This window comes from Spermophilus citellus (genome assembly GCF_964194105.1).
Source record: "Spermophilus citellus genome assembly, chromosome: 5".
Taxonomy (NCBI): Eukaryota; Metazoa; Chordata; class Mammalia; order Rodentia; family Sciuridae; genus Spermophilus; species Spermophilus citellus.
In genome coordinates, this window is record NC_138186.1 from 92,960,841 (window position 1) to 92,987,211 (window position 26,371).

Below are 26,371 nucleotides of genomic sequence, written 5' to 3' on the forward strand. Positions count from 1 at the left end.
GAATTGTGCTGCTATAAACACTGATGTGGCTGTGTCCCTATAGTATGCTGTTTTTAAGTACTTGGGTATAGACCAAGGAGAGGGATAGCTGGGTCAAAAGGTGGTTCTATTCCAGTGTTCCAAGGAATCTCCATACTGCTTTCCATATTGGCTGCACCAATATGCAGTCCTACCAGCAGTGTATGAGTCTGCCTTTTCCCTCACATCCTCACCAACAAATATTGTTGTTTGTCTTCATAATAGCTGCCATTCTGACAGGAGTGAGATGAAATCTTAGAGTGGTTTTGATTTTCATTTCACTAATTGCTTAGAGATCATGAGCATTTTTTCATTTATTTGTTGACTGACTGTATATCATCTTCTGAGAGGTGTCTGTTCAGGTCCTTGGCCCATTTATTGATTGGGTTATTTGCATTTTTGGTGTCTAGCTTTTTTAGTTCTTTATATACCCTAGAGATTAGTGCTTTATCTGATGTGTGAGGGGTAAAAATTTGCTCCCAATAAATAGGCTCTCCCTTCACCTCACAGATTCTTTCTTTTGCTGAGAAGAAACTTTTTAGTTTGAATCCATTCCATTTATTGATTCTTGATTTTAATACTTGCTCTATAGGAGTCTTATTAAGGAAGTTGGGGCCTAATCCCACATGATGGAGATTAGGGCCTACATTCTCTTCTATTAGATGCAGTGTCTCTGGTTTTATTAGTAGGTCCTGGATCCCCTTTGGGTTGAGTTTTGTGCATGGTGAGAGATAGGGGTTTAATTTAATTTTGTTGCATTTGGATTTCCAGTTTCCCCAGCACCATTTGTTGAAGAGGCTATCTTTTCTCTAATGTATGCTTTTGGCACCTTTGTCTAAAATAAGATAATTGTGATTTTGTGTCCTCTATTCTGTACCATTGGTTTACAAGTCTTTCTGTTTGAAAATGGTTTTGGGTTTTGGTTTTTTTCCCCCAATGGTTTTACATCACCTTTGGACTACAGAGAATAATAGAAGGTGCCATTCCACAGAGTCATGTGTTTTCATTAAATTTCTCATGAAAATCAAAGTAAAATAATCAAAGTGATGGAATCCAAAGGGCCTCACAGATTTATAGATAAAAATAACATGTTATAAATATGTTCCATTCATCTAAAAAATGATAAGGCTTAACAGGCCATGACTGGCACAAATGGAAGAGGGTAGCATAGAAAGTTAGCTGTGAAATTTACAGCAGTAGTCAGGGCAGAAAAGAGGATCTCCAGAGCAGTAGAAAAACTCTTTTCCTGTAGGGATGCCTAGGATTTAAGGCAGAGCTGGGAAGAAACTGTAAGCGCAATCTTATACAAGGTTGAAAAGCACAAAAACTTATAAACTTAATTACTTCTTTAGAAAAGATCACATTAATAATTTTTAAATAAATTTAATAAATTTGGCCATGATAACACAGGGGCTATATCTTACTCCTCTGAAATCTGATATGTGACCTTCAAGAACCATAACCAACTTACTAGCTTCTCTGAATAGTCTTGTTCTATTTCAGGCACACAGCAAAGGTTTTAGTTCAATATTGACTCTGTGGAGAAAGCATTGTTTCATGAGAACACCATCATCACACCTTGCAGCAGATGACAGATATCAGCATGGCTTCAGACAAAGACTATTTCTCTTAAATTTCATGTGACAGATTAAATAAAATGTGTAATGACAGTCAAGATTGAAGATCACCTAAATATTACAGTAATCATCTTTGTATTCATTCCAAGTACTTCCCAGTAACTTTTAATTTTATTCGTTTAAAGTAAACAAAGGAAAAATTTTAAATATGTTCCTGACTAAATAATTATAATTTTTTCAGTGAAAGACTATATATAGTACTAGTTCTTTAAAACTTAATTGAGGTAGAGGTTTGTTTTTTGTTTTTTCCTCACTTATTTAACAAACTTTGATGAAATTCTGATACACAAAACTGTTAGGCAGTAAATCTGAAGCTATCACTAGTTTTCTTATTAATTTTCAGGAACAACTGATTCTGGAAAAAGACAGATATTCTGAGTATTCCTTATATTTATTTAAGGAGATCATGCATGTGGCAGTTTTAATTTATCTTTAGTAGTATTTAATATATCCTTAGCAGTTTATAAAAGCTTTAATATTTTCTGAAATTACATGAAAAGAAAGAATTTTTTAAAATATATATTTTTTAGTTGTCAATGAACCTTTATTATATTTATTTATACGTGATGCTGAGAATCAAACCCAGTGCCTCACTTATGCTACGTAGGCACTCTACCACTGAGCCACAACTCCAGCCCAGGAATTCTTTAAAAAAAAAATATATTTATTTTTTTAGTTTTTTTTTTTTTTAGGTAGACACAATATCTTTATTTTACATTTATGTAGTGCTGAGAATTGAACCCAGTGCCTCATGCATGCTAGGCGAGCACGCTACCACTTGAGCCACATCCCCAGCCCACCAGGAATTCTTTAATATAGCTCAATTTTTCCATTCATACCTTTAATTTCAAGTTTATAAGCAAAATAAATCAAATTCTTTCATTCATCTAATAAATATTTATAAAGGACATAACACATAGTAGATAATGTTTTAGAAACTGAAGACACGGAAATGAAAGAAAGAGAAAGCTCTTTGTTCTGGAACTTATTAATGTATGAATATATACAGAAAAATAATATATGTCAGATATTAATAAATACAGGGAAGAAATTAGAAAAATAGCAGGTAGACCAGACTAAAGAAGACAAAGGGTAAACTAATAGGAGATGAAGTGAGAAACATATCAGGAAGCCAGATGGCTCAAGGCCTTTTATGCTATCATAAGGACTTATTTTCTTTTTCTTTTTTTTTAATTTTTTTATTCGTTTTAATTAGTTACACATGACAGTACAATGACCTTGACATATCATACATTTGAATCAGATGGGATATAATTTCTCATTTTTCTGAGTATACAGGTTGCCAGAATCACATTGGTCATGCAGTCAGGAATATACACACAGCAATAATAATGTATATTTTATTCCACTATCCTTCCTTTCCTCCCTTCCTCTCCCCTCCCCTCCCATCACTTCTCTCTACCCAATCTAAGGTGACACAATTCTTTTTTTTTCTCACATCATCATACATGTATTTTGTATAACGATGAGGGTCTCCTTCCATCTTCCATGTAATTCCCCTCTCCCTCCTTTTCCCTCCCACCTCTCTTCCCTATCTAGAGGTAATCTTCTTCTCATGCTCTTCCTCCCTATCCCATTTTGAGTCACCCACCCCTTATATCAGAGAAGACATTCAGCATTTGTTTTTGGGGGGGATTGGATAACTTCACTTAGCATAATCTGCTCTAATGCTATCCATTTCCCTGCAAATGCTATGATCTTGTTATTTTTTAGTGCTGAGTAATATTCCATTATGTATAAATGCCACATTTTTTTATCCATTCATCCATTGAAGGGCATCTAGGTTGGCTCCACAGTCTAGCTATTGTTAATTGTGCTGCTATAAACACTGATGTGACTGTGTCCCTGTAGTATGCTGTTTTTAGGTCCTTTGGGTATAGAAGAAATATTTTCATTCTCAATGAAATCACAAGTCTTAGAGCAGAGAAATTACCTTAGAATAATTTTATCCTCTATGTTAAGAACAGCCTAAGGGGCAACAAGGGAAAAGGCAGTGAAATCAGAAGATTACTGAAATATTCCAGGGAAGAGAGGTTCAGATAAGGGAAGTAATAATATAGACAATGAGAAATGGTTAGATATTGGATATATTTAGAAATCAAAGCTAAGAAGCTTTACAGTACATAAAGTATATATAGGTATAAAGTGGTAACTCCAAAATTTTTACTCTTAGGAATAGGAAGAATGGGGTTGTGGTTTACTGAGATGGAAAAGACTGAAGCTGGAGAGAGTGGCAGGTGGGAGAGCAGAACCCAATTCTGGACATGTTACATATGCTTTGTCTATTAAAGATACAACTAGAAATGTCAAGGAGGAGGAAGATTCTATGATTCTGGAGTGCAGAGAGGAGGTACAAGCTAGAGACCAAGATTTGAGAACCACAAATATAAAGATTTATAACTAGATGAGATCACCAAGGGGCTAAATGATTTTAAAGTTCCAAAATTCTCAAACCCAGAAACACTTTAATATTCAGAGGTCAAGCAGATGAGATAAAATAAGCTAGGAAAATGTGAAGAAGCAATCAATGAAATCAGAGGAAAGCAAATATAGTATGCTGTTCTGGAAGAATGGGAAAAAAATTCTATTACAAAGATGCTCAGTGAACAATTTGAGCATTACATTTTTTCTTTACTTCTATTATAATATGTGAAATTACTAGGTCCAAGTGATAAAACTATTGAACAAGCAAATACTATGAAAGCAAATCTGTGGTATTCTATTGGAGAAGCTAATTAATGTCCAGGCTACTTAATCAAAAGATTCTGGAGGAGATTCCAACATGGCGGCAGGCGCAGAGAGATCAAGTATCTGACCTCTTCAGCTGTGCGGGCATAGGGAGTCGTAAACAATCTAAATTCTGTTTGCTCAGGATCACTAGGCAATGCTGAACTGACTTGGATCTGGGGCGATCAGTCTGGGCCTCTCAGAACACACACTGAGCCCGGATCGGCTGAATTCAACCTCCCGTTCGCCTGCTTCCCGCAGACAAACAGCTGTGACTCAGCACTAATCCATCCGGCTGAAACAACTGGTCGGCCCTTCTGTTCCTACGGAGGTAAATGCCAACCAGGCCTTCATAGGTAGTGGCCACAGGTTTGAAACGGGGCTTGGGAGAGACAGTAAGAACCCACCCGTTGCATTGGTCACCCGGCAAAGGGAAACGAACTGTCGCCATTTGCAAGAGATACCACCATGGCAAAGAACTGACGTCACCAGACTGCGGCGGAGGAGATAACTTCATTGAAACCTGTGGCTACGGGTGTGTAATTCCCTAGCCTTCCCTCTCCACACATCGGGGAAACCTTAAGGGCCCCTCCCAGCTCTCCCGTAAGGGCCCCTTCTAGCTCTCCCGTGAGCGCGATAGCCAGACCTAGGGAATCAGACGTGGCGCGGGACCCGTGGCTCGGAACTCCCGGCTACTGCTCTCACCAGTGCTGACAACTGAGGTCTCTTGCACCAGCTACTGGGGGCGTGGCTACCGGAGGGCAAGTAAAATTCGCTGAGGATTCTCAGCCCCAAGCTCTACAAACTTAGGGTCTGAGGGAATGGCAAACAGGGAGAGTGTGCCCAGTCGTCCATGAAAACAGGGCTCCCGGGAGCAGCAGACCTGGCGTGTAGCCACTATTGTGGTGAGCGGCACCCATGAGAGGGGCCTGGCTAGAGGAAAAGTGGGGAAGTGACTAGACACAAGAGGAGGCCCTAGGCACTCAGGATTGGAGACTCGCCCAGTCTGGGAGGAGGAGCTTCTGCACAGTGATTGGTTCCTGCATACTGACAGGAGAAACTTGGCCTGGTGGGCACAGCGCCACCTACTGCAAGAGAAGTTAATCAAACTCTAAGATTGCATTTATTAGTTTTCTTTTTCTCTTTTTTTTTATTTGGGTTTTTTCTTTCATTTTCATTTTTCTTTCTTGTTGTTTTTTAAATTTTTTTACAATTTTTAAAAAATTTTTTTCTTCTAATTTTAATGTTAATTTCTTTATTATTATTTTGTTTTTAATTTTTAAAAAATTTTTTTTCTTTTTTTATTTCCTATTATTTTTTCTTCTTTTGTCTTTTCATTTCTTTTCAATTTTCTTATTCCCTCTTCCTTGAATTCTACCTGCTTACTCTTATTCTCTTTAGTGACTTCTTCCTTTCCCTTCTAATACCTTTCCTCCCAAGCATCAAATAAATTTATAGGAGTAAACAGTAACTCAGCAGTCAAACAGAACAAGAAGTAACATGAGCAGCTTGAAAAAGCAAGGAAGAAAAGGAGTACAAACAATGCAGGACAGCCTAAATATTCAGGAGGACCTAGAGTCATCAGAAAAACGGTCATATAAAGAACTCAAGGAACACCTTAGACAGATGGAATGGAACCTTAAAGAGGATACAAGACAGCAAATTCAAGCAGCAAAAGAACACATTGAGAATGAATTACATAAACAGATAAAAGAAGAAGTTAAGCATCTTTATCAGGAGATAGAGATTATAAAAAATAATCAAACAATAATTCTAGAAATGAAGGAAACGATAAACCAAATTAAAAACTCAATTGAGAGTATCACTAACAGAGTGGAGCAAGTAGAAGCCAGAACGTCAGATAATGAAGACAAAATATATCATCTTGAAAAGAGTCTAGCCAACTCAGAAAGGCTGGTAAAAAATCACGAGAAAGGGCTGGGGATGTGACTCAAGCGGTAGCGCGCTCGCCGGGCATGCGTGCAGCCCAGGTTCGATCCTCAGCACCACATACCAACAAAGATGTTGTGTCTGCCGAGAACTAAAAAATAAATATTAAAAATCACAATTATTAAAAAAAAATCACAAGAAAAACATCCAAGAGTTATGGGATAACATAAAAAAACCAAACTTACGAGTCATCGGGATAGAAGAAGGTACAGAGATTCAAACCAAGGGAATGAGTACCGGCTGAATGAAATAATTACAGAAAACTTTCCAAAAATAAAAAAGGAAACAGATATACAAATTGAAGATGCATACAGGACACCGAGTACACAAAATCACAGTAGACCAACACCAAGACACATTGTTATGAAGATATCCAATATAGAGAACAAAGAGAAAATATTAAAAGCTACAAGAGAAAGGAGGCAGAATACATTCAGGACTAAACCAATAAGGTTAACAACGGATTTCAAACACTGAAAGACAATGGATGCCAACCAAGAAATCTGTATCCAGCAAAATTAAGCTTCAGGTATGACAACGAAATAAAAATCTTTCATGATAAACAAAAGTTAAAAGAATTTGCAGCCAGAAAACCAGCATTGCAAAGCATTTTGAGCAAAACACTACACGATGAAGAAATGAAAAACAATAACCAAAACCATCAGTAGGAAGGGTCTCCGTAAAGACAGAGGGTGAGGGGAAAGATAATCATGGAGAAACAAACTAAATTTTTTTAAAAAAGGATAAATAATCAAACATGGATGGAAGTACAAACCATATATCAATAGTAACTCTGAATGTTAATGGCTTAAACTCTTCAATAAAGCGACATAGGCTGGTATCATGGATTAAAAAACAAATCCAACAATATGCTGCCTCCAGGAGACACACATCTGATTGGAAAAGACATACACAGGCTGAAGGTGAAAGGATGGGAAAAAATATACCACGCACACGGTCCTCGTAAGCAAGCAGGGGTGGCCATCCTCATATCGAATAAAATCCACTTCAAGACTAAGTTAATCAAAAGGGATAAGGAAGGAAATTATATACTGTTAAAAGGAACCGTTCACCAACAAGACATAACAATTATCAATATTTATGCACCAAATAATGGTGCTGCGACATTCATAAAACAAATTCTCCTCAAGTTCAAGAATCAAATAGACCACAACACAATAATTATGGGTGACTTCAACACACCTCTCTCACCATTGGACAGATCCTCCAAACAAAAGTTGAATAAAGAAACTATAGAACTCAATACCACAATCAATAACCTAGACTTAACTGACATATATAGAATATATCAACCATCATCAAATGGATATACTTTTTTCTCAGCAGCACATGGATCCTTCTCAAAAATAGACCATATATTATGCCATAGGGCAACCCTCAGTAAATATAAAGGGGTGGAGATAATACCATGCATTTTATCTGATCATAATGGAATGAAACTGGAAATCAATGATAAAACAAGGAAGGAAAAATCCTACATCACATGGAAAATGAACAATATGTTACTGAATGATCAATGGGTTACAGAAGACATAAAGGAAGAAATCAAAAAATTCTTAGAGAAAAATGAAAATACAGACACAACATATCGGAATCTATGGGACACAATGAAAGCAATTTTAAGAGGGAAATTCATCGCCTGGTGGTCATTCCTCAAAAAAAGAAAAAAACCAACAAATAAATGAGCTCACACTTCATCTCAAAGCCCTAGAAAAGGAAGAGCAAAATAACAGCAAATGTAGAAGAAGGCAAGAAATAATTAAAAGCAGAGCGGAAATCAATGAAATTGAAACAAAAGAAACTATTGAAAAAATTAACAAAACTAAAAGTTGGTTCTTCAAAAAAATAAATAAGATCGACAGACCTTTAGTCATGCTAACGAAGAGAAGAAGAGAGAGAACTCAAATTACTAACATACGGGATGAAAAAGGCAATATCACAACAGATGCTACAGAAATACAGAAGACAATTAGAAATTATTTTGAAAACCTATATTCCAATAAAATAGAAGATAGTGAAGACATCGATAAATTTCTTAAGTCATATGATTTGCCCAGACTGAGTCAGGAGGATACACACAATTTGAACAGTCCAATATCAATGGATGAAATTGAAGAAGCCATCAAAAGACTACCAACCAAGAAAAGCCCAGGACCGGATGGGTATACAGCGGAGTTTTACAAAACCTTTAAAGAAGAATTAATACCAATACTTTTCAAGTTATTTCAGGAAATAGAAAAAGAGGGAGCTCTTCCAAATTCATTCTATGAGGCCAACATCACCCTGATTCCGAAACCAGACAAAGACACCTCAAAGAAAGAAAACTACAAACCAATATCTCTAATGAACCTAGATGCAAAAATCCTCAATAAAATTCTGGCGAATCGAATACAAAAACACATCAAAAAAATTGTGCACCATGATCAAGTAGGATTCATCCCTGGGATGCAAGGATGGTTCAACATACGGAAATCAATAAATGTTATTCACCACATCAATAGACTTAAAATTAAGAACCATATGATCATCTTGATAGATGCAGAGAAAGCATTCGACAAAGTACAGCATCCCTTTATGTTCAAAACATTAGAAAAACTAGGGATAACAGGAACTTACCTTGACATTGTAAAAGCTATCTATACTAAGCCTCAGGCTAGCATCATTCTGAATGGACAAAAGTTGAAGGCATTCCCTCTAAAATCTGGAACAAGACAGGGATGCCCTCTCTCACCACTTCTATTTAATTTAGTCCTTGAAATACTAGCCAGAGCAATTAGACAGACAAAAGAAATTAAAGGCATAAAAATAGGAAAAGAAGAACTTAAATTATCACTATTTGCGGACGACATGATCCTATACCTAGAAGACCCAAAAGGATCTACAAAGAAACTACTAGAACTAATAAATGAATTCAGCAAAGTGGCAGGATATAAAATCAACACACATAAATCAAAGGCATTTCTGTATATCAGCGACAAAACTTCTGAAACGGAAATGAGGAAAAACACTCCATTCACAATATCCTCAAAAAAAATAAGATACTTGGGAATCAACCTAACAAAAGAGGTGAAAGATTTATACAATGAAAACTACAGAACCCTAAAGAGAGAAGTAGAAGAAGATCTTAGAAGATGGAAAAATATACCCTGTTCGTGGATAGGCAGAACTAACATTATCAAAATGGCGATATTACCAAAAGTTCTCTATAGGTTTAATGCGATGCCAATCAAAATCCCAACGGCATTTCTTGTAGAAATAGATAAAGCAATCATGAAATTCATATGGAAAAATAAAAGACCCAGAATAGCAAAAGCAATTCTAAGCAGGAAGTGTGAATCAGGCGGTATAGTGATACCAGATTTCAAACTATATTACAGAGCAATAGTGACAAAAACAGCATGGTACTGGTACCAAAACAGGCGGGTGGACCAATGGTATAGAATAGAGGACACAGATACTAATCCACGAAGTTACAACTATCTTATATTTGATAAAGGGGCTAAAAGCATGCAATGGAGGAAGGATAGCATCTTCAACAAATGGTGTTGGGAAAACTGGAAATCCATATGCAACAAAATGAAACTGAATCCCTTTCTCTCGCCATGCACAAAAGTTAACACAAAATGGATCAAGGAGCTTGATATCAAATCAGAGACTCTGCGTCTGATAGAAGAGAAAGTTGGCTCTGATCTACATATTGTGGGGTCGGGCTCCAAATTCCTCAATAGGACACCCATAGCACAAGAGTTAATAACAAGAATCAACAAATGGGACTTACTTAAATTAAAAAGTTTTTTCTCAGCAAGAGAAACAATAAGAGAGGTAAATAGGGAGCCTACATCCTGGGAACAAATTTTTACTCCTCACACTTCAGATAGAGCTCTAATATCCAGAGTATACAAAGAACTCAAAAAATTAGACAATAAGATAACAAACAACCCAATCAACAAATGGGCCAAGGACCTGAACAGACACTTCTCAGAGGAGGATATACAATCAATCAACAAGTATACGAAAAAATGCTCACCATCTCTAGCAGTCAGAGAAATGCAAATCAAAACCACCCTAAGATACCATCTCACTCCAGTAAGATTGACAGCCACTATGAAGTCAAACAACAAGTGCTGGCGAGGATGTGGAGAAAAGGGTACACTTGTACATTGTTGGTGGGACTGCAAATTGGTGCAGCCAATTTGGAAAGCAGTATGGAGATTCCTGGGAAAGCTGGGAATGGAACCACCATTTGACCCTGCTATTGCCCTTCTTGGACTATTCCCTGAAGACCTTAAAAGAGCATGCTACAGGGATACTGCCACATCGATGTTGATAGCAGCACAATTCACAATAGCTAGATTGTGGAACCAACCCAGATGCCCTTCAATAGATGAATGTATAAAAAAATGTGGCATCTATACACAATGGAGTACTATGCAGCAATAAAAAATGACAAAATCATAGAATTTGGAGGGAAATGGATGGCACTAGAGCAGATTATGCTTAGTGAAGCTAACCAATCCCTAAAAAACAAATACCAAATGTCTTCTTTGATATAATGAGAGCAACTATGAACAGAGTAGGGAGGAAGAGCAGGAAGAAAAGATTAACTTTAAACAGAGACATGAGATGGGAGGGAAAGAGAGAGAAAAGGGAAATTGCATAGAAATGAAGGGAGACCCTCATTGCTATACAAAATTACATATAAGAGGTTGTGAGGGGAATGGGAAAATTAACAAGGATAGAAATGAATTATAGTAGATGGGGTAGAGAGAGAAGATGTTTGGGAAGGGGAGGGGGGATAGTAGGGGATAGGAAAGGTAGCAGAATACAACAGTCACTAATATGGCAGTATGTAAAAATGTGGATGTGTAACCGACGTGATTCTGCAATCTGCATTTGGGGTAAAATTGGGAGTTCATAACCCACTTCAATCTAATGTATGAAATATGATATGTCAAGAGCTTTGTAATGTTGTGAACAACCAATTAAAAAAAAAGATTCTGAATTCAGTCATTGTGCTGAATACTATAAAATGCTCCTCATATCCCCCCTGCTGTCCCAGTTTGCCTCAGGTACAGAAAGCCACTTCACACAGATCATAAGCTATGTTCTTTCCCAGGATGACCTATATCCAATGACTAACAGATGCAGAAATACAAAGGTTTGGCCATTTCAGCTCAACCAGTGGCAACTCTAAAGAGCCAAAGTAGCTCCGAGGTTAATGGAAGTTGTCACTGTACCTACAACAGAAGCTCAACCTCTCCCTCTACCCATTCCTGCCACCTTTCTCTTCCTTCCACACAGGTTAATCTCAAAGGCACTGCTTATAAACTTCTTGAACGCTAAGCTTCATTTGAGAATATGCATCCCAGGTAACCCTCTATGATGGTACCAACACCATTCTGAAAAAACAGTTATGATGGGGTTGGATCACTTGGAATATGCTAAGGCTAATAAAGAAAGAAAATGACTATATTTCAAAGGAAGTGCAAGATCCACATAGTTCACATTAGCCAGGATAGTACATGTGGGATTAAATTCCAGGGGTATTTGATCAAAGAGGCTGGAACCTAAAATTAGATAAGGGGAGTTTATTGGTTTTAAGGGACTCTCCTAAGAGGCAGGATTTAACAACTGGAAGAAACTCAGGAAATGGTACAAACTCACTAATTAAGATGGCTCCTAGAAACATGATCAAACTAATGACTCATAATAAATGTGGATATAAATGCCAGAAATGTCTGGATAGACAACAGAAGAGGAGATTACAAGGCTCAGAGAAATGGGCATTTTGGAATATACATACTAATTATGCAGGGCCAGAAAACTCATCAGATAATTATGTTCCACAGGAAGGAGCAGAAAATACACCATTTACCAAAATCAAAAGAAATATGCTAACTATGCTTTTTAGCATTAAAAAGTTAATGCTAAACATTTTAGCTTTACTAAAAAGTTTAGAAGTATCTCTCTTCTAAAGGTGATGACTGATGAAGAAAAGACTCATTTGTAACAAGGCTTCCAGATAGCAATGAAGATGACAGGACCAACCAAAGATGTTTAACAGCCAGGCAGGTACAGTTATCTTAAAAATGGCAAGGACAGTTGTGTGTGAAACTGATCCACAAAGAGTTACTGAGAATTAACAGAATTTGCATTACTAATGGGAAACTAGAGAGCTAATAAGGCTACTATTCATCATATTATTAAAAGAAATCCAAGATGAATGGCCACAAAATCGAGAGTAGTAGCCCTAATGAAGTCACAATTTTTTTGTGTTTCCAAACCTATGCTAAATTTTATACATTTAACTTACACACAGACTAAATAAGAAGCCTAGTTTTCAGAAGGAAGGACCTTGCAACACTATGGTAAGAATATTCCCCAGTTCACTCCAAAGGGACCTACAACCCTCTACTCTGGCAATTATAGGGGGAAAACACTCAAATATTTAGGACCTATTGGACACAAATTTGTCAGTGATACCCAGAGACCTGAGACTTCAACATGCTGTCCTCCTCTCTTCCCCTTGTTAAAGTAGAGGCATCTGGAGGCCAATAATAAATGGGTCCCAGCCAAGGTACAACTCATCGCGGATCTAATGGGACCATGAAACAACCTGGTGGTGATTCCTCAAACTCTATATGAAATCATCTTCTGATTTCATACTTGGTTAGTATACCTCAATATCCTCATCAAGTCCTTGGCCTATAAGGTAAGAGCTATTATTGTTGAGAAAACCAGGACAAAGAATTGGAAGCTGCTCCACTCCAATCTTTCCATGATTGGGAAATTAAAAAAAAAAAATCACATAGTATGAGGAGTGGACAGTGGGAGGGGATAGGGACTGGCAGAAATTAGTTCCCCTTAACAATCTAAATACCATGAAATATGGTTTCAATGAAGTTATATAAGGCTATTTATGGGTTCACATTGCAGTACAACTTCTTCCTTTATCCACTTCTATTTTTTAAATATATATTTATTTTAATTGTAAATGGGCCTTTGTTTTATTTATTTATTTGTGGTGCTAAGACTCGAATCCAGGGCCTCACACATGCTAGGCAAGTGCTCTACCACTGAGCCACAACCCCAGCCCTCCACTCGCATTTTTGTTGCCTGCCTTCCAAAGCACTTGAACACAAAGGCACTCCTTAATAAACCTCATCCCAGAGTCTGATTTTTGCCCACAATCATTATGTTCCACTTGAAATTAAGTCATTTCCTTTTTAAATAATCTTGTGCTTAATATTCATAACTACTTCCCAATTTGAGTAATACTAGGTTTCACTCCTTGAAAACTTTTCCAAAGTACTGTCAAGCCAATAGGTATTTTTTAAAGTCTTTAGCATTTTTCTGTGGCAAGACCTCAGAAGCACAACTCTTGACTTATAGGTGCTTTTATGTTTAAAATTACTGTTAGTTCTAACTAATAATTCAATGTTTTGAAAAAATATTTTTTCTTATTCTGGATTGGCAAAGATTATTCAATATCAGTTTATATCTCATTTTCTCTAGAAAGCATTTCATCAGCTCCAAATAATAATATCTTCTCTATTTTATCCTCAGTTAAGTGATCATAACGTGTATAATAGCTTCTTTGTAAGTATATTGTCTTATTTTAGACAGACTTTATTTCTGCAAATAGAAAATGAAACAAAATACATTAGGATCTACATTTCCTTTTATTCTATATAGCTGCAGAGCATTATCTATTGTTATAGTTTAGATGTGAGTGTAGCCCAAAAGCTCTTGTGTGAGACAATGCAAGAAAGTTTAGAGGTAAAATAATTGGGTTATGAGAGCCTTAACTTAATCAGTGCATTAATCCCCTGATAGGGATTAACTGGGTGGTAACTGTCAGCAGGTAGGGAATAACTAGAGGAGGTGGGTCAATAAGGGCGTGCCTTTGGAGTTCATATTTAATCCAAGGTGAGGAGCCATCTTTCTCTGCTTCCTGGTGCCATGTCCAAGCCACATTCCTCAACCACACTCTTATGCCTTGATGTTCTTCTGCCTTACCTCAATCCCCAAAGAATGGAGTTGGCCATCAATGGAGTAAGGCCTCTATAAGTGTGAGTCTCAAAAGAAACTTTTCCTCCTCTAATTGTTATTTTCACATCTTTTAAGCGCAGCAACAACAACAACAACAAAAAAAAAAAAAACGGACTAAAACATCTATACAATCTCTTCATTAATTTTCTATTAGAAAGTTATAACTAAAACATTATAGAAGAGTTTACAGGCTAAGACACTTTAAATATGAAAAACTACTGGGAATTCGCTATATCATGCAATCTTGAACTTTAAACTATAGAATATCTATAGCTTAACCAAATAAGTATAATAATAACAATAAAAAAATCAAACATGTGCTTTTAAAACATAGCTCTTACTAATGACAACATATTGTACACTAAAATCTTGGGTATGAGTCAAAATATTCTAAATATTGTGCAACTGACAAAACACTTCTCTGCTATTGGATACAACTGCTCAACAATAAACATTATAACAAGAAACCAGAAGTACACCTCCAGTTACAAATGATTCTAGTGATGAGCTATTTGTATGAAAAGCCAAAGCAAAATATGTATTTTTTAAAAGCACTTGATTTCTCTGTGTGTGTGTGTGTGTGTGTGTGTGTGTGCAAGCGCGCACACAAGAGAGAGAGAGAGAGAGAGAGAGAGAAAGAGAGAGAGAGAGAGAGAAAGAACACGTGCATGTGCGCACGCACTACCAGGAATTGAAACCAGGGATTCTTAACCCATTGAGCACATTCTCAGTCCTTTTTATGTTTTATTTTTGAGAAAGGGTCTTGCTAAGTTGCTTAGGGCCTCACTAAGTTGCTGAGGCTGGCTTTGAACTTGCAATCCCTCTGCCTCAGCCTCCAAAGCCACTAGGACAACAGGCATGCACCACCATGCCCAACTAAAAGCACTTGTTTTTTGTGACTATACAGTAACAAAGAAGATGGTTGACAATTGGCCTGACAAAACTCTCTGAATCTATTATAAAAATTACAGTGAAAATGTCTTATTTTAAGGAAAAAAATAGAAATATTTACAGTAGCACTTGGCCTACAATCAAATACTAACTATATTAGATGAAGATATAGTACTATAGTTTAATCAAATATGTAGACTTAATCAGAGATTGATGAATTATAATTGGATACTCTGGTTCTGACTCTATTTTGTACCCATTGATTATACCTACTCTTGCTTAGTCCCACCTCTTCTGTTTCTCCTGCCATTTAAGTCTCAGACCAGTCATAAACATGATTGAAGATCAAATTTTTTATCAGAAACCAGAAAGAAGTACAGACTTCCAATAAATATAAAAAGGAAGACTTCCTTCTTACATTTATTGTCATTGGACACTGCCTCCTTTCCCATATTCATGCATTTCCACAGGCACAAATTCTAAAGATTCTTGAAGGAAAAACGTATCTTCAGGGATAGCAACATAAATACCTTTTTAAGGATAGACACACGACATTATCTTATGGCCAATAATAGTTAGAGGTAGATAGATATACAAGAGTTGTAAAAATATATAGACAGATATGATTTTTTTTTCATTCAGCTCACTAGTAAATATTACAATGTACTTAATAAAACTTGGAATTTTAAATGTTGGTATGTTAGCTTATCTTTATATTTTGAAATTCAATTAAAACAGATAAAATAAAGATCACACATACTTGGAAGAAACTGCCTCCATGAATTCATCCAAGAAGTCATCATATTCAGGACCTCTCACTCTTCTCTGTCGTAATCCAATGTACAGTGGATCTTTAAGTAACTCCTGTTGTACAAAAAAGTTATCATAAAATTGGAAACAATTATATTTATTCTTTCTGAGACTGCTTTTTCACCTATATAAAGGGCTAGAATATAATTTTGTTATAATGACCCATGGTTAAATTTACAAAGTTACTGTTTAATTTTTATGTAAAATATATCTACAGTATTTATATGCCAAATAATAATTACTGCATGTCAAATATATTATGGATTATTCTAAGGAAAAGAAAAGAAATTGCAATCTCTCAGTGGTGCTAATCAGAAGATCTCAACTCAAGTTTTAGAGGCTTTATCAAGTTTATCACTGAGAAATAATACTGACTTTTGAAATATTATATTAGCTTACTAAATGGAATGATAGCAATTCCTTTCTTAGGTTTATTTTCTATTCAAAAAGTAAAATCTTCAAATAATATTTTATTTACAACTTTATCATGATAGATGACTAACTTAAAATAAAATTTCAGCCTTGACCATGTTTTTCTTAAAGTTTTTAGACTTTACACAATTTAAGTTGTTTCTTAAACAACTTATATTAATATTTGAGACAACATTGCTCTGTTCATTTTAGTATATAAAATATTTAATATTATCTTAATAAATTAGTTTTTAAATTGAAGTATAATTTATACACAGTAAAATGCACCCATTTATAGCAAAATCTATTAGAAAACTAGGAACAAGAAGGACATCTGTGAAAAATCCACAGCTAACAGCATATTTGACAGTGAAAGACTGAATGCCACTCCCTTCAGATAGGGAACAAAACAAGAAATATCTAGCCTTACAACTTCTCTTCAACATTATACTGGCAACTCTAGCCATTACAATGAGACAAGAAAAATGAAGGAATACAGATTGGAAAGAGAAGAACCAAAACTACTTTTATTTTTATATACATCATTATGTACATAGAAAATATTAAGTAATCTACAGAAAACAGCATGAAAATACAGGAATTTAACACAATCACAGTATATAAGATCAATATACACAAATCAATTGTATCTCTACATACTTGCAACAGGCAGTTGAAAATGAAGTAAAATAACATAATTTATTAGGTAGTAATAATGAGCAATGGAATGTGAAGCAATAACATAGCCGGGTCACAGGATTTCTTTAAATTGACTTTGAAACTAATGAATATTATCAAGTGATTTGTAGAGAAACAATAGAGATACTAACCCTGAGAATAAACAAGTAGAAACAAAGGAAGCCAATTTAAAAATAGTCAAGAAAGATAATTAAGAAATATGTTAAGAAGGAGAGTTATTGGAAGGACTCTGTGGTCTGGTATCAAAAGTGGAAGGTGGCTAGTAGGTAGGGCAACATGGTCAAATCTAAAGAAAACTGCATTTTGGTGCCCATTAAGGAAACGAACCATGGAATTCTCAAAACATCCATCCTTCACTCATGAATACCATAAACTTATTTTCCTTTCCAACATAGGCTACAGTTCCATTGGGTGATAGTCCAAAACATGTTCTGGGACTTAGCACATTCCTTCTCAGACTGCTTCTGTAAGAAGTGGCCAGACTCAGTGAATCTATGTTCTTTAAATTCTTCCCAGCATATTTCTTTTTAAGAACAAAAAGTTTGTCTCCTGTCAGAAACTAGCAACAGAAGCAATTGCAGGCAACTAGTGTACTTTAGCCTGTCATCCTGTGAACAATATCCAGAAAAATGAGCAGCCTCAGCCATAAGCACCTGGAAATAATCCTGAAAAGGAACTGGCAACAAAACATAAAAATTAAGACTCAAAAGAAAAGGCAGTGGTCTTTGGAAGATTTGACACTGCTCCCCCACTGGGTAAAGGAGATTTTGGTAATGTTTATTTGAGAAGAGGAAAACAAAGCAAGTTTATCCTGGCTCCTAAATTGTTTAAAGTTCAGCTGGAGAATGCATGAGTAGAGCATTATATCAGGATAAAAGTAGAAATCCAGTCCCACCATAGGCATTCTTATATTCTCAAGCTGTAAGGTTATTTCATGATGTTACCAGAGTCTACCTAATTCTAGAATATGTACCACTTGAAACAGTCTAAAGAGAAATTCTGAAACTTTCCAAGTTTGAGGAGCAGAGAATTGCTACTTAGATTGCTGAACTGGCAAATGTTCTGTCTTACTACTATTCAAAGATAGCTATTCATAGAGACATTATGCCAGAGAACAAGCTACTTGGATCAGCTGGAGAGCTTAAAATCACCAATTCTGAGTGATCAGTACACACTCCAATCTCCAGGAGAACCACTTTCTTGACACCCTGGACTACCTGCCCCCTGAGATGATTAAAGCCAGATATATGATGAGAAGGTGGATCTCTGGAGCCTTGGAGTTCTTTGCTATGAATTTTTAGTTGGGAAACCTCCTTTTGAGGCAAACACACACCAAGAGACCTAGGAAAGAATAGAACAAGTTGAAATCACATTCCCTGACTTTGTCAGAAGAGGGAGCCTGGGATCTCCTTCCAGACTTGAGAAGCATAATCCAAGCCACAGGTCAACTCTGCTTTAAGCAGAGTATGGAAAACACCCCTGCATCACAGCAAATTCACCAGTGAATTGCCAAAAAGGCAAAGAGTCAACTATCAAATAATCTTAATTGTGCAGGGATAGAAGTCCTGAACTAGGGCTGCTGTACAGTATTCAGGACCAAGTGCTGAAATTTATCTTACTGTAGAAAGCACTACAGGAAAAGTCACTTGTCCTACTGACCATACAGTATCTCAGCCCCACGACCAGGAAAGCTCCAACGCAATAACTTGCTTCATAAGTGAAAGTAGCAGTGAGAGTTGTTCTGGTTTCACAGCTGGAAGCTCACTTGGCTGCAACCATTGCAGCAGCTGTGCCAGTGGTCTTTTGCAGGGGACAGATGGCATCTGGTTGTGGGGAAAGTAGCACATTGCCCTGACTCAGACAACTAGGAGCTACATAGTAACCTTCAAGTACCTGAGTGTGTGTAACTTAGTAGATGGCTAAGCCTAAGAAATGAATATGTGACTTTTAAAAAATATTAAAATTAAGATTTTTGTATAGGCTTGTATTTCCCTTCCATGGCATCCCCTAGGGATATTTTGATTGTCAACACTGTTAAGTCTGATTGGGTTTCTGGTCCTCCTCCAACACTGTAGGATGTAAGTACATGTGCTCTATCTTTATCTCAGGACTTGCTTGGGACACAGAAGAGACCAAGTATCAGAGATGTTTCTAAATGTTAAGTGCTCTTTTTAAAATTATATTACAATTATGGTGTGTGTGAACTTTAAATACAAAAATAAAGTTCTAAAAAATAAAGAAATATCAAGAAGGAATGGGAGATGAAGGGGTTAACTTCTGACAGGTTTGAGAAACATAAAGTCCAGTGTTAAATTTTCAGAATATACAATTTAGCTTTAAGTATAAAATTGGGATGTAAGATCCAATTGTGGCCATTCTGAGATTCCCAATCTGTATCAGACATAGCTATTTTTTTTAAAAAAAAAAAAAAACCTTTCACTTTGACCTCCCCAATTTTAAAATTAGCCAATCTCATAGATAGTAACCTCTTTCTCCTCCTATCAGAGAAAGGGGCATTGCTGCCTAAGGATAAAAACAGGCAGACTTTCTGCCCCAAGTGTGCTTGCTTGCCAGACTTTGTTCAGCAGCACACCCTTTAGCAGAAGTAAAGTTTGCCCTGCTGAGTAACTTCTAAGCACATTTAAGAGTGGTCCACATTATGATTGAATACAACCCTTGCTGCTCTGGAACTGCAACTTATTTTCCTCTCCCTCCTTCTCTCTAATCTCTTCCCCTCCCTAATCTCAGGGGAAACAGGATTACCTTTTTTCCCCATCCCAGAGTTATCTATCTTTAAACGTACACTCATCACAGGAATGAAGTAATTCAGATTTGGGGATGGCATCAGCAGATCTAAGAAATGACCATCTTCCAAATTACAAAGTGAATTACATCTCTTTATAAAAAATTAATGGAATGTAGCCTTAGATTCACCTCTTTAAAAAAAAAAAAAAGCCCTATTCCTCTTGATGAGCAGAATCACAGCTTCTGGGACAGGAGTCCCCTGTGCTTCTCCTTTGCTAGCAAAGTAATAAAACTTTTTCCTTTTCCTCAAAACTGTCCTTGTTATTTGATTGGCACTGGGGACAAGGACTGAGCTTTCAGTAACACACATAACTGATTTCTTGCAGTGTCCCAATATTTCTAACATAGGGACTATTGAGATCACTGCCCAGGGGCACTAAGTGTCCAGCCATTGACTCTGGCACTGCATTAACATAGGATTGACTTGTAGATGAAGTCTCCCCAACACACACAAGAGATGGTTGCTATGACTATTTAGAAAGGACCAGGTAGAGTCAGAAGCTCCCCTGCCCAACATGAAGGAGGATTCAAATAATGGACCTGTGAAGACTGTAGAAGGTGGACCCCAGTTCCGGCAAACATCAAACAGTAATAAATATGAAAGTAGCATCAGTAAGTTTTCTTTGTTGTTCTCTGTTGGAGACAACCCACTCTCTTTCTCTCTTGAGAGTGTTCTTTGCTTAAGACTTTCATTTATGACAAAATTCTCTTCTATATCCAACTCTGAATTTTCTTTTGTCAGGACACAAGAACAGAGGCTTGGAGCTGAGACCAGGACAAAGGACAGGTAGCTAATTATCAAAGAAAAGGAAACTGGTAGACAGCACTCCCCATTACCTGGTTGCTAACAACCTCTTGGGGAAGGGAAGGATCACATTTTCCAACACAGGTAATCACCCTCTGGACAGCTCTCTTCCTGCCCTTTTGGTCACTGAGCAAGATAAGAGGAGGAGGGGGCATGAGAAGAAAGAAAACCTGAAATCTATAAAAGGGAAAAGACCTCCACTCCCTCTGGCACCAGCTCTGGACTTCCTCCTCTTGGGAAGTGTCTTTCCCTCCCTCCCCTCCTTTCTCCCTCCCTCCTCTCTCCCCCCTTCTCTCCCTACCCCCATCCTTAAAATAAAACTTCTGTTCTTGCCTCAGTGTTTCTCAGGTGTTTAATATTCAACACCTTGGGAACAAGGACCCTCACTGGTTTCAGAGCTTCATCTCCCACTTCACCTGTGACAATTCCATTTATAATAGCTTTACAAAACATGCAATTCATAGGAACATATTTAACAAAATACATGTAAGACCTGGATGCTGGAAACCACAAACCCTACTTTTTGAAAACCTCTGAATGATTTAAAATGGAGCCTAACAAACCACCTTGGTCTGTTTTGTTGTTGTGCTGGGGATCATACCCAGGACCTCCCACATGCTAGATGAGGGCTCTACCACTGAGCTCCATTCCCAGCTCTACCTTGGTCTTTTAAAAAAAAAAAACAAAACTGTATATGGAGCCTCATCTAATGGAGTAGACTATAATGGGATATATAGAAAGTCTTAAAAGTTTTGAGGTTGCTGCACTTCTTTGGATCAATCAGAACAAAGACACTTTAAAATGAAAATTCTTCTCTGGGTCCTCAACTTTCCACAGGCAGAAAGCAGACTGAGAAGGTTAATTCAGTTGCTAAATAGACCATTTCTTATGGAAAAGAAAGGATAACTCAGAGGATAGTCCAGAACCTAAAGGGCATAACCAAGAGCCTAAGAACAATGAACTATAGATACATTCTGGGGAAACAGAACTGGACTCAGCTGAAAGAATATTCCCCACCTCCCATATAGGTAGCCTGATAACAAGTATCTGTGAAAATTCAGAATAGCTATGGTCCACTTAGAGCTATATGATTCCTCTTCCTCTAGTTTTGATTGGGTACATTAATTGCTGTATTCTGTCCCTGACTCACCACTGTATGTTGGGTGTGTGGGAACACAAGGCAAGAGTCATACTAAGAGCAAAACCCAAGAAGTTTTTACATCTAGATCTGATTTAGATCTAGATAAACTTTGGACCTATTGTTATCATTGTGATGAAACTTTCAGAATCCTACTATGGTGGTGAGTGTATTTTGTATGTGGAATATAAATTATTTATAAAGAATAAGAATCTGTATGGAGAAAGGCACAGCTGTCTTGGATGTCCCAGCTTTCCTATATATCTCATTTAAAACTACTAACCCACAGGGTCATATACATTAATAAAATAGTAATTTTTAAGTTACTTAAAGGTGGTTTGTTACTGGAAAATTATGTTTTTGCAGGTGTAGTGATACTGTTAAGAAAGTGAAACTATATGAATTATCTGAATCGGAGTTTATTTAAAGCCATTAGAAATGCTAAGCTCACACCTATTGTCCTGGTATAATTATTAACAACACTCTTTCATTCTGAGATTGTCATGGTTTGGCCAATACATCTTACTTGAAACATACTGCATAATGATAAGTGAAGGCTTTCTGGCTAGCTGGAAGTTAACATGTTAAATCACATAAATGTATTTCATATAAAATACAAAATCTGAAACCAAGTGTTGTTGTAAAACCCAGCTGTTCTTTAAGGCATAAAAACTTTAAACAATCTACTGGCAGGCTTCTGAACAGCTGAGGTTGAAGTGCCAATGTGCTAGCTACTATTGATGGCTGACAAAATAAAAAAATACTTTGTCCATGTCTGGAATGTATTTAGACTTATAAAATGTGAATTAGAAAAAAAAATAAAGTTGAGAAAAAATGTCACATGTTCCCCTTCTATTTTCTCCCATTCTTTCCCATGCTAATAATTAAAGTGAATACTATAAAGAAGTCTGGTTACAATGTAAAGTCAATTACAAAGATTTATGAATAAGATAGAGCTTTTGAATTAAATCAGAAAATTATAGTATCATTTCAATCATAACAATGTCCCTGTCAAAAATTACTGTTGAATTCCTTATAACTATAATTAAGAACTTACGATAAGTCTTGAAAAGTAAGTGCAGTCTTAGAGACTTGGCTGACAAAATGTTAATATATACCAAAAACACTTTAACAAGATCATTCAGTTTTTATAATGGCTTAATTGACCAATTAGCCTGGCATGAAAAAAAATGATATTAAGAATTTCTTGTAGCCAGGAGTCAATGCTCAACAAATCTTTGATGGAGAATAAATTAAAAATTTAGTATGAAATAAGCACTTTTCTCCCAAAGTATGATTATTTCTTTATTTGTTTTTAATTTATAAAATACATGAATATATTCTACTTAAAGAAGATAAGAACAAACCAGAAGATGAAGAGTAAAAAGGGCAAGTCTCTGGGCTGGGGTTGTGGCTCAGTGGTAGAACATTTGCCTAGCATGTGTGAGGCCCTGGGTTCGATTCTGAGTACCACATATAAATAAAATAAAGGTCCATTGACAACTAAAAATATGTTTAAAAAAAGGTGGGGCACATACCCTTAAATACTCAATCTCCATACTTTACTGAGGAAATCATGACAGAAATTGACTAATCTTTCATTCAATCTTTGTTCAAGCTAAGCAAGCACTTTTAAAAAGGTTAGATCCCCTTTAGCGCTACGTGTCACACTAAATGCATGTTGCTTAAAAGACTTAAAAGACAAGCATGAGAGAAAGAAAATTATTAGGGGAAAAAAAGAATAAAGAACAAAGCATGTGAAAATATAAGAGCTCAAAAAAGGAGATAAGGAGGGTATGTATTAGTAAGTATACTAATCATCTGATTTGTTAATACCGTCCTACTTTCAGACCCTTGCATTTATATGCCTGAAGTATTCATTTATTTTAAGTTAATAGTAATGGATAATAGCAATTATCATCAACTCTCACCTTGTTCTTGACTCTCAAATTTCTACCTTCTAAAGTTTCTGAGAATTAAAAAAAATTCTCAATATTTTATGTTATTTTATTTTTTAACATATAAAAGCAACATATGCCTATCAGAAATATTTGAGAATACTAAAAAATAAAATTAAAACCAAAGATTACTAATAACCTCAACTGATTCACACCTACCCACCATTAATAATTTCATGTATATTCTTCTGTGTCCTCTTCTTTATGTCTATGCATGTATCATAGTATTTGTCCATATTTGGGAAAATACCATAGGCTATTTGATGACCTGTTTTCACAAAGGAATACATGGGGAAAAAGTTCTCATGCTAATAGAAAACATTCATATTGGAATGCTATCCTCCTAAAAAGAATGAACAAATTAACCCCCTTGAGTGGTATATAGTAAACATGTCTATTTAGTTGTAATCTCCAGTAAAATATTATCATATATATGTGTGTGAAATATTCATACAAACATAATAAAATATAATAAATTCACATACATATGTTTTTATATTTATATATGCAGAAAGCAGACACAAAAATTTATCTAATAGTATTGATTTTCTTTATTGAACTTTTTTATTATGTTAATTGATTTTTATTTGGTCTTTTAGATATATATGACAGTAGAGTATATTTTGATATATTAAACATACATGGAGGATAACTTTTACTAATTAGGATCCCATTCTTGTGGTTGTACATGATGTGGAGTTTCACTGGTGGTATACTAATATGTGAACATAGGAAAGTTAGGTCCAATTCATTCTACTGCCTTTTCTGTTCCTATCCCCCTGCCTTCCCTTCATTCACCTTTGTCTAATCCACTTGTTTGTTTGTTTTTGTTTTTGTTCTTTTGGTACCAGGGATTGAAATCCCAAATCACTCAACCACTGAGACATATCTCAACCCTTTTTTGTATTTTATTTAGAGACAGTGTCTCACCATGTTGCTTAGGGCTGCGTTGCTTTTGCTGAGTCTGGCTTTGAACCTGCATTGCCTTAGCCTCCCAAACTACTGGGATTACATGTGTGTACCACCACGCCTAGTCACTTTTTAATTTATTTTTAACTCATACATCAAAACATTAAAATGGCACATATTAATGGGATACCATGTGATCTTTCAATATATGTATATATGTCAAGTTAAGCATATGTATTTCCTCAATTTTTTTATTATTTATTTATGGTAAAAATAGTCAAACCCTTTGTTTTAGCTATTTGAAATGCACAGCACATTAATGTTATATGTTATAACCCTACTGTGCAATGGCACACCAGAACTTCTTATTAAGCTGTTTTTAAAATTTATTGACCATATTTCTTCCTTATTTGTAAACTATCTGTGTCCACATGTCCTTAAACAATTAATATTGGGCATTTGACATTTTTTTGTTCACTTGAAAGGGTCTCTATATGTTATAATACAGCTTTACATGCTATAACATGAATATTTCCCATATAAGCATTCATTTAAAATTTTTATTTATAATATACAGAAAATAATTCTTTGTTGCCATTTTCAAGTAAAAAAAAGATTCCATAGAGAAATAATAAATATTTTTCGCTCTTTTGCCAGTTCATGTCATCAATAACATTAAGCAAAGCAACCATCACAGTCAAGTGTCTAAAGCAACATTTCTAAAATGTCAGAACACAAAAGAGCCAGCATGACTGTTAAGAAGTGCTAAAAATTAAAATATCTGAAATTCAATTGTGATTCAGTATATCTGCAGTGGAATGTAGGATTCTTCACTCTTAACATACACCCTTGGCAATTCTGAACTGGAAGGTCCATGGAATGAAGAGAGAGAGAGAGAGAGAGAGAGAGAGCGAGCGAGCGAGCAAGCCACTCATTTAAAACTTTTATTCAGTTGAAATCAAACCACTCTACTTTGTAATAGGTTCTGTCTCATGTAAATAATTTTTCTGTTTTGGTCTATATAATGGATATTTCTAAAATATATCCCAAACTTCAAGGAGTTCCTGGCTAGTAATAGTGTTGAAAAAGTTAAGCTAAAGACCCCATTCTTTTCTCAAGGCATTGGTGCAGTGTCGTGGAAAATAAATTCTTGATAAAACCCATTATCACCTTCTAATTTAGAGAAGGTGAGGTAAGGGCTGGTAAAAACAAATAAGAGAATTTCAAATCCAAAGCCTGTGATCTGAAGCATAGTCTTCTCTGCCCTGGCTTTACTATAACTCATTATAATGCAGGACTACTCACTTGAAGTGGTAGGCAATCTCCATAATGTAAAAGGATAAATGCTAGAAGTGAAGGGGAGAGTTGAGAAGGAGATGATGATATTCCACCCCTCCCCAAAAGATCTGCACACTTGAATCCCAAGAACCTGTAAAGACATTACCTTATGTGCCAAAAGACACATACAGACATGATAGGGGTGAGTTCGAAAAATTAGAAAATCTTTCCTTGTTGAAGT

General features: G+C 36.0%; 1 protein-coding gene and 1 pseudogene across 3 annotated transcripts in view; one reads left to right on the forward strand and one right to left on the reverse strand.

The window, feature by feature from the left end:
- The window catches only part of ME1 (malic enzyme 1), a 164,772-nt gene that overhangs the window by 71,786 nt on the left and 66,615 nt on the right, over positions 1-26,371 (reverse strand). For both annotated transcript variants that reach the window (XM_081294885.1, XM_081294886.1), the window contains one exon: positions 16,078-16,181. In XM_081294885.1, coding sequence (XP_081151011.1) covers positions 16,078-16,181 — 104 coding nt within the window. The remainder of the gene's footprint in view (positions 1-16,077; positions 16,182-26,371) is intronic.
- Positions 17,867-18,696, forward strand: LOC308650408 (aurora kinase A-like; annotated as a pseudogene). Its single transcript has one exon. The product of its transcript is annotated as an aurora kinase A-like (transcript).